The 16,308-nt window shown below is 30.4% G+C and overlaps 1 protein-coding gene across 2 annotated transcripts; it reads left to right on the top strand.

Annotated features, from left to right (window-relative positions):
- The first annotated feature begins 9,628 nt into the window (after positions 1 to 9,628).
- LOC107645085 (putative methylesterase 12, chloroplastic) lies at positions 9,629 to 14,547 on the top strand. 2 transcript variants are annotated; one of them, XM_016349116.3, is made up of 5 exons: positions 9,629 to 10,219; positions 11,118 to 11,357; positions 11,451 to 11,594; positions 12,261 to 12,395; positions 14,007 to 14,547. In XM_016349116.3, exons 1-5 carry the CDS (start codon positions 9,977 to 9,979, stop codon positions 14,277 to 14,279), a joined length of 1,035 nt encoding a protein of 344 aa, XP_016204602.1. In that variant the 5' UTR covers positions 9,629 to 9,976; the 3' UTR covers positions 14,280 to 14,547. The 2 variants fall into 2 exon arrangements, with proteins under 2 accessions (XP_016204602.1, XP_016204601.1); XM_016349115.3 differs by having other exon boundaries at positions 9,791 to 10,225.
- Positions 14,548 to 16,308: the final 1,761 nt, after the last annotated feature.

Below are 16,308 nucleotides of genomic sequence, written 5' to 3'. Positions count from 1 at the left end.
GTATGCTTAGGGATAAGTATATGTATTATGTAGTTGTTTATTAATATATTTCATCAGTAATTGTAATTTCCTCTAAGTAGATGAAAAATATGTGGTAAATATTGTGTTGTAGTTTTCATTTTCATCAATATTTGAATACAAATGTTTGTTTCAATTTTATTTCTAGTCCTGTGCAAAAAATAACTAAAGAGCTAATTCATTATAATCAACTCTTGATCAACAAGATGATGAATAATAAGTAAGTATAACTAAAAACTGTCATTAAAAATAAACTCAAATACAAGTCATGAAGCTAGAGACTTAAACACCAAACTGCAATTCAACCTTGCAAAATAGCAAATAAATCTATGTTTATAGGCATCAAAATAGAGGTCTACATCAAAATATTAATTAGCTAAATCCAAGCCACAAAAGTACAGGTCTAAATTACAATATCTAAATTACATGCAGCCATAATATTTTGAGTTTGAATTTCCTTTCTACCAATAAATCGAATTTGGTCTTCAGTAGACACAATCACTGGTACATGAGTTCCATCTATAGCACCAATTGCATCCTATGATTAACATAATTAGAGCATCAATTTTGTAAATACTATAAAGCAAATCTAATACCAACACATGCAATGAAAGATAATCATTTTTTTTGTAATTATTTATAATATTTTTCAAAATAAATAATATATAAATTACCTTAAAGTAAGGCCAGTGTCTATCATCATTCCTTAATTTTATAGGCACTTCTTTAAAATCACGATCCTTTGGTTGTATGATGTCTATGGCCATTTTGCACACAGCTTGTAGCACTTCAAATTTTCGACTTATTATTTCACCAGAATGTTAAAACCGCTCCTTAGTTAACTTATTTGAGTTTCCACCTCCTAGTACAAATTGGAACATTGCTAACATTTCTGTAGCACTTATTCTCCTTGAGGCACATAAACCATAGTTTGTTTCCAAATCATAGTATAGTCTTTTGAAAACATCTTTTTCCATTCTAAACATGCTGCAACAACGACTATTATTCCCTTCTAATATCTCTTTAAGCCATTTGTTTCCTATTTGTGTAGAAGTCATGCATGGTCTTTTATAGATATACTTATCATAATATTGTAAGACCAAACATACTGTGGAAGTTAAAATTCGATCAAATTTTTCTTCCTCTTCATCATAATCAATTTCCATATTCCAATGTGCTGTATAATAATTATATTAAAAGAAAGAACACAAGAATTAAAAAAAGTAGAATAATATATCAAGAAATAAAAGCACTGTAATTTTTATTTGTTATAAAAAAGATCAAATAAAATAAAAAAATCCAAGCAAATGAATGTAAACAGCAGACACAACTCATTGTCTATAAAATGAATGTAAAAAAATCTTAAAAAAGCTTTGTAAACAAATTGTTCTCCTTCTCCTCTTGGTTATTCTTTTCATTCATTAACCACGCAAGTTTGACTTCTTTATGCTTCAAAGCAACGAACAGCTCTCTTTTATCTTTATCCAAAAAGAGTCGAGTTGCAAACATATAAATTTGTCCAAATGGATCTATATCCGGAATAGCATTCAGTTTTTCTATTGCTTGAGTTATACTAAGTCCCAAAGTATCATTCTTATTGGAGCTCCTACGTTCCATAGCCTCACAAAGCCTATCAATTTGGTGTGACAATTTCTGAGCACCTCCAACTTTTTTGTTTTCTTGTTAGTATTAGCATTAGTAAATGGAGCCCTTTTTCTTTTAATGTTTATAACACTAGACTCAAACTCTATATCAGAATTCTCACTATCTTCAGGTTGTGTATCTTTCTCAATTGAAGAAGAAACTATTCCAGAAGATGGAGTCCAAGCATCTTCTCTTGTTGCAGCTGTTCTTTGAAACATCCTATCCAATGTTGCTTCAAAATCTGGATGAATTCCTTCTTTTCTAAATTTTTTAGCCTTTGGAATAACCTACATAAAATATTGATATTTAGTAATAATTATATATGTCAATATGTATGCTACTATACTTACCAAACTAAGCTTAAGAATACTAACCGCTAATTTTTTAGCCCACTACTCTTCACTTGCATCAATTGTTTTTTTAGCAGAATCTCATCCAAGTCCAATCTCGTTCCCCTTCAATTGCTTCCAATTCTTTTAATCTACTTTCAACTGATCCCATTTGTTTCTTAATTATTTTCTATTATATTCTTTTTTGGTAGTTTTTGTAAATTCAACTATCAATTGTTTTCAACCTTTGGTATTAAAATATGTGCCCGGTTTGCTATCAGCTTCAATACTTTTCACACACAAAGCACAAAAGATATCTATTAGATTTTTGTTCCATTGTGCAATTTCTTTTCCATCATTTTCTCTTCCTATGTGATCAAATTTATTGTTGTATCCATCAAAATTTATCATATGATAACAAAAATTATTCCATAAGTTCATACAAAAATTGAAAGATTGAAAACAAAGTGAATCATGAATTTTTAAGTCAAGTATACTTAAATACTTGTTATGTGTTACACAATAATAAACTTCATAAAGTATTATTATCAATTAATAAGACTAATAAACATACAATATTATTCTATTTTAGTAGGCCAATAACTATGAAGTACAGATACTTTGCTGACTTACCGTGTCTGCGTGTCGGACACATTTCGGACACGACACTCACCGATACTCGTACGACACACGTGTCTGCTGTGTCCAAACCGTGTCTCAATAAAAAATAAAAAATTCTTCTCTGGACACACTTTGACATATCTAAATACCATCACGTGTCAGCGTGTTCGGTCTTATGCTTAATATATATTTTTAAAATAAATTTAGATATAGTATATATTATTATTTATTAAAACAAAAAATATTCTAAATACTTGATATAATTAAAATAAGACATTAAAAATAATTTAAAAAATTAATTTGTATTTTTTTTTTACCAAAGATATGAAACTCGAACCCGCAACCTCTTAATTGAGTATGGGGAGACTATGCCATTTGAGCTATTACTCATTGGCAAATTAATTTGTATTTTAATATCAATAAAATATTAAAATATCATTACGATTTATCTAAAAAATACTTTATGTTTTATATGTATGCGTGTCCCCGTGTCATGTAAGATTTTAAAATTCGCGTGTCGGCGTGTCCCGTGTCGTGTCGTGTCCCGTGTCCGTATCGGTGTCCGTGCATCATAGGCCAATAATAACACAGGAACCAGATATATTATAAAAATAAAAAAATAACAAGATAAATTAATTAACATTACTTGAAAAAAAATCACGAAAAATAATAAACTGATCATATGATTTATGAATCAAATTTTGGAGTTCTAATTGAATCAATTAAAATTTTATTTTGATTCTAACTCAAATTTTAGAGACTAATAGTTTAAATATTTACTTGATTTACTATCTCTATTAATATAAATAGAGTTATCATTAGTCAATAATAAAATTTGTATGTAATCTAGTGTTAGTACTGGGTACGTCCAGTACCTACCTATATATATTAGCTCACTTTTACGGATCACAAAAAATGGGACACATATCTCAAATAAACTACTCTTATGATTATATATCTATATTTACATATGTATATACATATTGTTATTATAATTTTGACTAATGTTCATGCAAGGAAAATTTTATGATTGATTTTCATAAACCAAGTTAACCTCTTCATGTTTCAAAGAACAAAAAAAAACAAACAAACATAATAGATCTACTGAAAAAATAAAAAAACAAGGCACAAAAAAATAATATAAATAGATAGAAGTTCATGCCTAATATGTGATAGAGACGTATTTCTGTTGAAATTTGTGAAGATTAGGTTGAAAAATAAAAAATATATGAAAATTGTGTTAGAATATAATTTATGAAGGTTAGGATAAGAAGTTAGAAATATATGAGCATTTCAATGACAATATAATAGCGGAAAATATGTGCGGGAAAATAAATAAAATTTGGTAAGCACAAGCCAGTTTTGAAAAGCACCCCTAACTTTTAAAAGGCGCACAAACACTTGGACTTTTTAATTTACCAAACGAAAATGAAGTGCTTGTTAAGAGCACAAGCACCTCTTGAAAAAGTTTTACCAAACCAAGCTTTATTCAATTCTAGCTTGCGAGAGGGTGTTACCTAGATTAATTTTTTATCAATAGTAGATGTAGGCTTATTTATTGTAATTTTTTTAGTGGGAGTACATAAGGAATACATAAGATATAAAGTGTAATAATTCAACAGATATTTTTTAAGGGGATTAGGAAATTTTTCATTTTTTTTAACAATGAGAAAAACTTTTTTTTTTCTCTCTTAATCCCTTCCATTTTGATCCATTAAATCATCAACATCACAACTTGAATAGCTTAAAATGTAAGATTTTCTTTAAAATGTGTTAAAATTTAGTACCAAATAAATATGTATTGTAAATTTTTATTTACTTATATTTGTATTATTTTGTGGGATTTGTTACCCACAACCTCGATTCACCTTTGGAATTATGCAGGACTTAACTTTTTTTTATTGAAATAGGACCTAGGTCCAAGAAATTATGCAGCTGCAATATTTTGGAGTAACGACACCCTTCTACAATCATCAATTCATCATCAATTATCAGTCTAAAGTCTATACGAGGAATATCTACAAAAATTCTTGTGGCTTTGTCATGTCATTGAGTCAATCTGTACATATATTGAATTTCCAAATCTCAATACCTGAGATGGGAGCATAGGAAGTTATATGTCTAGCAACACTCTTAGGATGTTAATCAAGTTTGTCTTTACTCTCTACTGTTAGTATTGCAACTCTTGAATCTGATTCAAGATTTAAACCCCAAATTCTAAGCCATTTTAAAGCTGTGAAGCATGTCTCAGAATTCAGCCATAATTGTCGTGCAAATCTCTAAGTTAGCTTTGTAACCCGCTATCCATCTCCCTAGATGATCCTGAATGAGCCCTTCACAACTAGCTTTTTCAGGATTACCAATGTTGCTCTATCAGTATACAACTTTATCCAATCCATCAAAGGAGGATGCCACGCTATAAGTTCCTTTGTTCTTCTGATCGATGGAAGGAGCTTTTGAGTATTTTTGGAAACATTATCTATAGACCGAATGTACTCCAAGATGATATGAACGGAATCAGTTGGTCTCTAAAAGAAGGATATTTTCTTATTTCTCCATCCCCAAATCCACCAATAAAACACCATGAAGAAAGAATGTCATTGTACTTTTTTGGATTAGCCATGATCCGATGTGAGATTCCACTTAATCCATGCATCAAAGAGAGCTGTAAAGAATAGGTTGAGGTGTATTGGGAGGATGTTTTTCCCTTAGAATCTTGAAGCTTTGGAGTAGTCCCTTAGAACATGGTTGTGGGATTCTTTAGTGTTATTGCAGAAGTGACATTTTGGGTTTGTTCCAAAAATATTTTCCTTCTTTGTAAATTCATAAGCCTTTGGTGGATAGTGAGCCACATGAAGCATTTAACACGTTAGGGCCCATGCCAACCCTAAATAATATCCCAAACATGATCATGGGCTGCACCATTGTTACCAAAGATGTGTAAGAACTATTTACTGAAATCTCCATCTGCCGTGAGGTTCCATTATATTATATCCTTCCCCAAATCAAAGCATGGTGAATGGGAGTGTTTAAATCTAAATCCATTCAAATTAAACTGTTTATTCAATTCAATTCAAATTGAAAGCAGATTAAAATTACATTAATTTAGATTTAATTAAATTCTATTTTTTATAAATTGTTAGATCGAATCAAATTTTACATCTAGTTTTTATAACAAATTCAATCTAATCCAAATGGTACAATGTGTTATAATATTATTATTTTATTATTATATTTATAATTATATATATTCAATTTGTTATATATTTTTATATTATTTATATATTATTATTATTATTTAATAAATATTTTATATTTAAAATGTGATTTATTTATTTATTTTAACTAATTTATAATTTTATTTTTATTATTATATTATGGTTAATTTTTTAAAATATTATTGAGATTATGTCATTATTAGTTATTTAATATTTGTTATAAAATTTTGGAGGAATTGTCCTGATCTTTTTTTAATGTCCTCATTTAGTGTTCAGCCAACGGAAAAGTTTTTCAATCACCGTCAGCATTAACAACTTTCTTTACTAGCATTCTACCATCTAATTCCCTCCCTGTACTTATGCGCATTTGCTGTACAGGTAGTAACCCCCTGATCCAAACACTGTTCTAGAAATAAGTGCCATTATCATCTCCTAAAAGAATATACTATTTCCTTTTTTCTAAATTGTTTATAAGATTTAAAATTAGAACTTCAAAATTTGTTAATTAAAATATAAAATATCTATATTATAATTAATTTTATTTACATATTAAAATAAAAGTATATATTAAGCAAAACGTTGCAAATTAATTTATTAGCTGATTTTCTATTATATAAAAAGAATACGAAAAATTAGTGTATAATTTTTTCAAATTTAAATTTTAAATAAAATACTAAATATTTATTATTTTAACATTTTATAATTATTATACATATTTAATTTATAAAATATATATTATTAGATATGTGTAAGTTAATATGTTAAACTATCTTTTATCTATCTATCTATTTATCTATCTATTATATTTATTATATAAAAAAAATACGAGAATAGTTTGATACGTCAATTATTTTTTTAGAATGTTTTTTATCATATACTATTATATATAGGTGGATATAAGAGTAGTTTGATGTCTAAATTATTTTTTTAAAACATTCTTAATTATATATTTAATTTATTTATTTATTATATAAAAGAGATATAAAAAAATAGTTTGATGTTCAAATTATTTTTCCAAAATACCTTTTATTATATGTTTATTATAAGGTGAAAACTCAGGTGTAGTTGATTTTACGTAAAGTTAATAGTTAAGAACTATTAGATGAAAATTTAGTTAAATCAGTTAAATCATCTAATGACTTATCAACTTCACATAAAATCCATTTTACTTGAGTTTTCACCTTATTATAAATAAGATAGTAAAGTATCTTTTTTGTCCTCAACGTTTGGGGTAAGTCCTAAAATTGTCCCTAACGTTTCAATCGTCCTATTTAAGTCCCTAACGTTTCAAAATTGACTTAATGTTGTCCTGCCGTTAGGGATCTGTTAATAGAGTTGACAGCGGGACAAAATTGAGACGATTTTGAAACGTTAGGGACTTAAATATGACGAAAATATTGGGGACAAAAATGATACATAGAAATAAATTTTAATTTTATCCTTCAATAATATCAATTTTTTATTATACATAGTATTCAATTATATCAATTTTTTACTATACATAGGATGCCAAAGGCTGTTGCGGATAAGCTTATTTCCTTATAGAAAAGATTTTTATGGAGTAAGGAGGATGGTAGGAATGGTATGGCATTGGTAACGTGGGAGTAGTGCAGGCGCCCAAAAAATTCGGTGGGTTGGGTGTTGGAGATGCCATGCTACGGAACACATCCCTTCTCTTTAAGTGGTGGTAGCGCTTTTCAAAGGAGGATTGCCCGCTGTGGAAGAAGGTGGTTTGTGCTTGTAATAACCTGAACCCAGATGTCTTGTTGTCCTCTCAGACTTTACCTAGCAAGGGGCCCTTGGAAGGATATCTGCCATATACAATTCACGAGTCAGCAAGTAAGACAGAAGATAATCACTGGGCTGGCTATGGAGGTTGGTGATGGAAGAGGGACTCGGTTCTGGGAGGATGTCTGGCTGCGTGGTGGTGCTCTGAAAGTCCAGTTTCTGAGGATTTTCTCAGTCTCAAACCAAAGAGGATCTTTTATAGGGGATTGCGGGTTTTGGGATGAGGTTGAGTGGATACGAAACTTCCAATGGAGGCGAGAGCTATTCTAATGGGAATTGGATCTAGTGAACCAATTGCATGAGGCATTAAGACTGGTCAAACTGGCTTACGGTAGTAAGGATCGAGTTGTATGGAAATTTGATAAACAAGGGGTCTTTTCTACTAAATCTTTTATGCAGGTACTACAGGAGGACAACCTTCCAAAGGATATAACAAGCTACAACTTTACAAGGACAATTTGGAAAGGTTTAGTTCCACCAAGAGTTGAACTGTTTGTCTGGTTTGTATTGACTGGTAGGGTCAATACGAAGGAGAGGCTGAGTCGGTTGGGAGTCATCCACCAGGAAGATATTCTATGTGTGTTTTGTAACAAGAGTATTGAATATGTTCACCACTTGTTCCTTGGCTGTGATTTTTCTTGGCAGGTTTGGTGTGCTTGGTTAGCATTTGTTGGAAGGCAATGATCATGCCCGGAAACGCTAAAGGAACATTTTATAAGTTGGACTGAGATATCAGCTAGCAAGGAGGAGCGCAAGAGGTGGTTGATGGATTTTTGTGCGATTATCTGAAACATCTGGCTAGAAAGGAATAGAAGGATTTTCCAGAACAAAGGAAAATGGGTTGTTGAGGTCATCCATATGTCTTTCATGAACTATCAGGAGTGGTTAGATGTAGATCCTTTTTGTTGTTGATGGCAATGTCGGAGATGACAATGGGATAAACAGTAGTCTTACTTGGAGTTGGATAGCTTAGTTTATGGTTTACTTGGTTCGTTTGTTATTGTTTGAGCTTCTTTCTTAAAAAAAAGTATTCAATTATTTTTTAATCACATTTAAGTAAATTACACTTAATTATATTACTTTCATTTTAAATAAATTAATTTTTTTTAATTTTACTCTTAAAAACTTTTAGTTATCATGAAATGTTTGTAGAATGACTAGTATATAAACTTGTAGAAAAGAAAAAAATAAATATATATACAATAAAATATAAATTATACCTTTTGTCTCTAATGTATCAAAATTCTTTAAAATTATAAAAAAATAAATTTATTTAAAATAAAAGTAATGTGATTAAGTGTAATTTATTTAGATGTAATTAAAAGATAATATTATTGAAAGATAAAATTAAATTAAAATTTATTTTTATGTATCGTTTTTGTTCCTAACGTTTTCGTTCTATTTAAGTCCTTAACGTTTCAAAATTGTCTCAATTTTGTCTCGCCGTCAATTCTGTTAACGGATCTCTAACGGCAGGACAATATTGAGTCAATTTTGAAACATTAGGGACTTAAATAGGACAATTGAAATGTTAGGGACAACTTTGGAACTTACCCAAAACGTTGAGGACAAAAATAATATTTTATTCTAAATAAGAAATATAAGAGTAATTTAGTGTCCAATTTATTTTTCTACAATGTCATTCATTATATATAATTTATAAAATATATTATTTTGTTACTTAGTATCTAGGTTAATTTCAAATTTATTATCATTACCATATTATCGCTAGCAATTAATAATGCTCACAGTATCAAATGAAAGTCAAGAAATAATGGCATTTGTTGTGCACTTATGCTTGACTGCAGGTATTATGGTAAAGTTAAAAAGTAAAAACAATTTCCTTTTCCAAAAGAGAAAAAGGGAAAAATGGTTAAATTACTGAATTAGGTTAAAATTGGAAGCAGCAGAGATAGTAATTACTAATTAGAAAGCAACAAGGAAATTATGAAATCAACTAATCAAGTACTACTACATTACTAATCTACTATTTTTTTTTTTTTTTGAAGAGTACTATTGTATATTTGTATTGTTGAAAACCTGATATTCAAAGACGATATAAAGCATTTAATAGCTCTAAAATCGGTTGGGGTTCAAGAGTCTGAGTTGTTTGATTCGCATAATAATATAATATACTAAATTACTAATACTAATATTTTTTGTTTAATTTTTATGCATTTAAAGCCAACAACTTGTATGCCTCAACAACTCCTTCCCGCAACCACGAAGAAGAAAAAGACAGAATAGTAGTGGAAGAGGAAATAATAATAATAATAATAATAATAATTAATAATAATAAGAAAGAGGAAGAGCTGAGAACTTTAAACTTTCAAAGTGATTGTGAAGGTGAAGGAAGAGATGGGGAATCGTTTTACTTGCATGACAAAGAAGGAGACGAAAGATGTTGGATCGAGAAGCAAGAGAATGGGCAGATCACAGAGGAAGCTGGTGGCAGAGGAAGACCTGCATCTACAGGCACTCTCCATGGCACTCCAACAGCATCAGTTGTCTCAGAGGTTCGAAGGTTCCATGTCAAGGAGAATCGGCTCCACGAGCTCCAGAAGGCGCAATCTCTCTGATTCTTTCTCCGTCAATAAACAGGTACAGGTACGCTACCAAACCGCGACACCTCTTTTTTCAATCAGTTCTTCACTGCCAAAAAGTGGCTTGTCATGATTAAGATCTTTGAGGAGCTCGTGGGTAGGAGGGAAAGGGGGAAAAATAGTTAATTGTTAGTGGTGGGAGCAACTTCACTCAACAGGACAGGCCATAGCCGAAAAGTATTAGAAAAGGTATCCAAGGGCAACTTTTTCCTTTATTTTTTTCTTTTTTTTTTTTTTTAAAGGTGCATCTGGAAAAAGTACATGGCCAATTCACCGTGCTTTCAAAAGCAGATGCAATTTATTTACCAATATACGTACCCCACTTCTCTGCCCGCCTTGTGTAGGTTGAGTTGCCCAGTGCTGACTCCACCAAAGCCTTGTCACCGTCGTCTCCAAAACTCTATTTTATGCAATTTGCATCGCAATCATGTTGTTGCATATGTATGAAGCTGCATGTTTGGTTTGGGTATTGAAACCTTATAATCATGTAGATTTTGGCCATGCGTTTGGAGTTTCAAACGAAAACCATGACATTTATAAGTTACCAATGCATTTTGACTTCCAATTATTCCAAAGCCTGATGGAAGAATGCAGGTAATTTTGCCTCATTTAGGAAAGTTTAGCATAGTTGTTTAAGGGGAGAATTAGGGCTGATTTTGTGTTTGGAACTAGATGGCATTCAACAGTTGTACCATTAATACTGTCATTGGATAAACCAACTGAGGTGTTGGTGCTTAATTATGTTTGTTAATGCAGGTTGATTATGCTTGTTATTTAAATTTAAATTACGAAAAATTCCTCCTCAATTGAAATCTTAGGAGTTTCAATTTATGCATATGATTAAAATAATTCCTCCTTAATTTCTACTGCTCTCTTGCTTCCCATATCTTGCACAGGTTCCAGAGATTCTGGAGAACATTAAAATAAAGAAGTTTGTATTAATCCATGGAGAAGGTTTTGGAGCATGGTGTTGGTACAAGACTGTTGCCCTACTGGAAGAATCAGGCCTGCTTCCCATTGCCTTAGATCTTACCGGTTCTGGAATTGATCTCACTGATGCTAACAGTGTCACAACATTGGCAGAGTATTCAAAACCTTTAACTGATTATCTTGTAAACCTTCCGGATGATGAAAAGGTTTGAAACTGTGACATTGAAAATATGTTATCTTTGACACATCTCATTACCCTATGTTAATCTATGTATTTAATGAAAATGGAAATCTTGCAGGTTATTCTTATTGGTCATAGCATTGGTGGTGCCTGCATTTCTTATGCATTGGAACATTATTCAGAGAAGATTTCAAAAGCTATTTTCCTTTGTGCTACGATGGTGACTGATGGCCAAAGGCCTTTTGATGTTTTCGCTGACGAGGTACCTGGTTAATTTCTTTGTGATGATCAGTTGAACTTTTTAGGGTTCACTTATGGTGAATAGATCCTCCAATCAACCTTTAATTAATGATAACACATGCTAAAACATTTTTATATAATATGTAGTGCCCAACTAAGCATTCCAACTACGTAACCATTCATTTGGCAATTATGTTTTTTATGTGGAGTATAAGTTGCCGACTATGCGGCACAAATAGTTCAGGAACCTTGGGTTGGAATAGATCACTTCTTAGGGGTTGATAATATAGAACGGTTTTCCTAAGGTCTTACATCTTTCCTTTTACTTCTGTCTTTGGGTAGTGCAACCTCAAATACCTTACTAGCTTATCATTAGGTTGCATTTTACTCTATCATCACAAATTTACAATGTCATGACTGTTTGTTTTCAATAACTCAGATTCTAGAATTTGATGTCTTAACTAATTTTCTGGCAAACTGTATGGTTTCCCCCCCCTTTTTACCATCTTAAATACATAAATTTCTAGTGTTTTATTGCTCTAATGTGCCGCATAGTGGTGTCACTGTCCATGACTATTGTAAAATGATGCTTTGAGAGAACTTATGAAAATCTTAATGTTTTGATTAACCTTGTTTTGCATTTTACCATGAAGAACGTGTAATTTTTCTCACATTATCTACTCTGCAGCTTGGCTCCGCTGAACATTTTATGAAAGAATCCAAGTTTTTGATACATGGGAATGGTAAAGAAAAGCCCCCCACAGGATTTATGTTTGAGAAAGAGCAGATGAAAGGGTTATATTTTAACCAGTCCCCATCTAAGGTATGATGGATGCAACTCTATTTCTAACATTTTCCTCCTAGATTCTTTGGTTTCTATATAGTGGTGGTCTCTTCTGGTATAATTGTTTATGTTGCCTTTTCCTTTTTGTTTTTGTTTTTGTTTTTTTTCTTTTTCATTCTTTCTTAATTTGGAGAGGTTTATTCTTGAAACATTGCTCTGTGTAAGGGCCAGCAATACCTGATTGGATTAAGAATTCATCAACCTTCTGACATGCTGCAAACCCGTTCATTTTTTTTATTTCACCTCCAATTTATGTTTTATTAAGCCAAAGCTCTGAAATGTAGCTCATGCATTATTAACATCGACTTTCCTTTTGGATCAATGTGTTTGATGTGTGCTGGAGGGAGCAGTTTTTCTTTGACTGCTTTGAAGGGTTTGGATGAAATATGGAGAATAAAAGTCTAAAATTTTGTGGCACTATGTGGTGTTTGTAATTATGTGTTTTATTTGGGGGTTTTGCTAGGTAGACAATGACTTTTGTGAACAATGTGAACAATAGGCTCTAGAATTGACCCAATAAAGTAAAAAAACACTCTACTCTCAAATTATCCCCTAAACCCTAACATTAGGATAACCATCCGCACACCTAATGAATTGAACATCCACTCATTATTAATTGTGCATGAGTAAACCGAATCAAAAGGAATAACCATCCAATTAAAAATAATGAACATAATCATTTGTATACTTATTGAATTGAATATCCGACATATTTATTGTTCACATTGTTTAGTACTCTCATTGTCTACCTATATTTTTCCTTTATTTGGTTGGATCAAAATAGATGCATTATTAGAAGTCCCTTGCCCCTAATTTCATCTTGGTTAAGAATATTTGCCTTTTGCCGTTCTTTATATTCTTACTTTTTATTATATTTCTTTTAATTAAAGTCATTTTAAATGTTAAAAGCATTTTTCTTAAATATAATTTTTGTAATTTGTGCTTATTGAAAGTCACTTTTATTTTGATTTTCCAAATATAGTTGTTACCAAAAGCTATCTTTAATAAGCTAATTTAGTCATTTTGAAAAGACAAAACTTTACCAAAATAGGTTCTTGTTCTACAAAGCTTACATGGAAAAACTTCAAGCACAGGATGACCTTGGAAAATATAAATATTTGAAAAATTAAAATACTCAACTATAAATTAGGTTTGTAACAATTTGAATTAGCTTTTTTCAAGTTACCATCAGTACATATTATTTCCTTATTGAGGGCTGGTTTGGCAATTTTTCTCTAAAAATAATTTATTAAAGCTGACTTCGGAAAGATAGCCTTTTAAAAATGGTAAATCAAACTAAAAATGACTTTCAATAAGCACAAGTAATAAAAATTATGTTTTGGTAAAATAATTTTTAGAATTTAAATAAACCATGATAGATATAAGTATAATGATAAATTTTGATAAGTACACGTTAACTTTAAAAAGCACCTCCTTATATGTTTTAGAAAACACTGAATTTTTAAACACGGCAAGTACAATCACATGTTGATTTATCAAACACAAAATGAGATGTTCACCTCTTCAAAAGGTTTTATCAAATTAAGCCTGAATCCATTCAATTTGAAACTAGGTAATTTTCAATTTCAGGATGTTGCTTTAGCCATGGTTTCCATGAGACCTAGCCCTCTTGGCCCTATCATGGAGAAGCTATCTTTATCGCCCAACAAATATGGTAGAGGCCGCCGGTTTTACATTCAGACATTGGATGATCGTGCCCTTTCACCAGATGTTCAAGAGAAGCTAGTGAGGGAAAACCCACCTGAAGGAGTTTTCAAAATCAAAGGCAGTGACCACTGTCCTTTCTTCTCCAAGCCACAATCTCTGCACAAAATTTTGGTGGAAATAGCTCAAATTCCATAGGTTAATGGTGAACATGATTTGATGTATCTATCTTTGCATTATTAACGATTATAGTTGTATGTGTAGTACAGTGGAAGAAGCCTAATTGGGAGGAGTATTTCATTTTTACTTCTAGATCATGAAATCTTGAAGAGGAAGGGGCATGATTTAATTTCCTGACTTGTAAGTGACTTGTGTAAGCTTCGGGTATGTTTCATTTGTTTTATTATTATTATTACTACTATTACTATTACTATTAGTGTATCAATAAATATTAATGTGTCTATAATTTATTTTTTTATTTATTAAATGTGTATAAAGTTAATAAAAGTGAAATTATTTAAAATGACATTAACTAAGGGTTGTACAGCTCAAGTTTTAGAAATAGTAAAAAAAATTATATATTATATAATAAGGAATATTTTAGCATCACATGACAGGTATACTGGATTTTTCTTCCTCCCTTTTCAAATATTTTTCAGGATTCAGTTAATATATTTGTTCTAAAAATACATAATAATATAATTGAATAAAAGCCTTTAAATTGTCTCTTTATTTAAGGATAAATTATTAAAATAGCACTTCAAAATTCATGGTACAACAATATTGAAATGTACGAACAATAGATAAAGTTCTTAAAAAATTTAGAATATGGTGAAAATAACTAAATAATATAGAAAAGTTTTCACGTGTGTCGGACCACTTTAATGGCATATTGCTATGCCATGAAGCAGAGCCATTGAGATATATATTAAAAAATTTTAAAGTTGCAGATGAATTGGCAAAATAATGTTGTAGAATAAGTAAAAGAATGGTGTAGTCAATTCTCTTTATCAATACAAGCGTGAACCAAAATAGATCCTTTAACAATTACTTTGTTTGCACTTCAGGCTGTTTTTGTCGTTCTTCGTAGGCAATATTTATAGCTGAGATATCAGCTACAAGCGCAAGCTAAGCTAATGGAAAGATTGGGCCATTTATTTTTGGTAAGTAGCATTTTGGGTTATGGAGAATTTGAGAAAATAATAGGATCACCTTCATTAAAGATCAGGCATAATATCAGAATGAATTATTTAAAATATAATTATGCAACTGTAGAGGTTAACGTAATTAATTGATTAAAATTCACCATGTAAGTTCTGTTTTATAGGAAAAAAAAAATTAAGAGTTTAGTTAACTTGTATTTTAAAAATATATGTTAAGGTTACACTAATAAAAATTTTTAAATTTTTATTTTAATAAACGAACAACAAATGTATTAAAAAATTAAATTTTATATTTTTTCTATACAAATTTTTTTAATTGGTAATCTTAAAATGTACTTTTAGAATATAAGTTAGATAAAACTAAAAAATAATGGTTGATTCTGCTTGTTATTTTTGTCAATGTTATATTATTAATATATAATAATTTAATGAATGAAACTATGTTAACGAAATAAATAATATTAGGCGAAACGCCGACAATTTTCCGCTGCTAAGTACTGTTTCTCTTGTAGTGATTAAAGATGAATAAAAATTATATTAACAGATAATAATTTAATGAATAAAACCAAAAAAATAATATTAGGTAAAGAGTAAAACTTATAAAATATTAAAAGTAGCTTGTAAAATATTTTTAAATTATATGTTGACCTATCAATATCCTTTATGTTCCTTTCTCAATAGAAACACCGCTCTAGTTACTAATTAGTGTTAGAATCATGTATATGACATTATCATATGTGAAGTAAAAGGCGACGTTAAAAAACGAATAAGTGATGGTTGAATTAACTCAATTAGCCACATTGCATAAAGTAATGTTTATTCCAAACACATGAATATTGCAATTGCGAAAGAGAACACAACATGATGTGGCTGCAACGATAATTAACATTAAGAGCTTGTTGATTATAATTAAAGGAATATCTTAAGAAGATTCTATAATACTGAGGTTTTTTGAGTCATGTAAATTTAAGGACCAAACTAAAAGACAACCAAGTAAAGGAAGCTTAATAATTAAGAGCAGTAGATCAAACTACTATTGACACGGACACGGGATACGACACGAC

Source organism: Arachis ipaensis, chromosome B9, assembly GCF_059453495.1.
Source record: "Arachis ipaensis isolate K30076 ecotype BB chromosome B9, ASM5945349v1, whole genome shotgun sequence".
NCBI classification, from domain to species: Eukaryota; Viridiplantae; Streptophyta; class Magnoliopsida; order Fabales; family Fabaceae; genus Arachis; species Arachis ipaensis.
Note: the sequence above shows the minus strand (reverse complement) of the source record. Positions and strands in the feature narration are given on the sequence as shown.

Bases quoted from the DNA above. Each gene is read 5' to 3' on its own strand.
- LOC107645085 (XM_016349115.3), top strand. From the start codon at position 9,977: ATGGGGAATCGTTTTACTTGCATGACAAAGAAGGAGACGAAAGATGTT. The intron at 10,226-11,117 runs GTACGCTACCAA...TATCTTGCACAG, and splicing joins CCGTCAATAAACAGGTACAG to GTTCCAGAGATTCTGGAGAA. The intron at 11,595-12,260 runs GTACCTGGTTAA...TCTACTCTGCAG, and splicing joins TTGATGTTTTCGCTGACGAG to CTTGGCTCCGCTGAACATTT.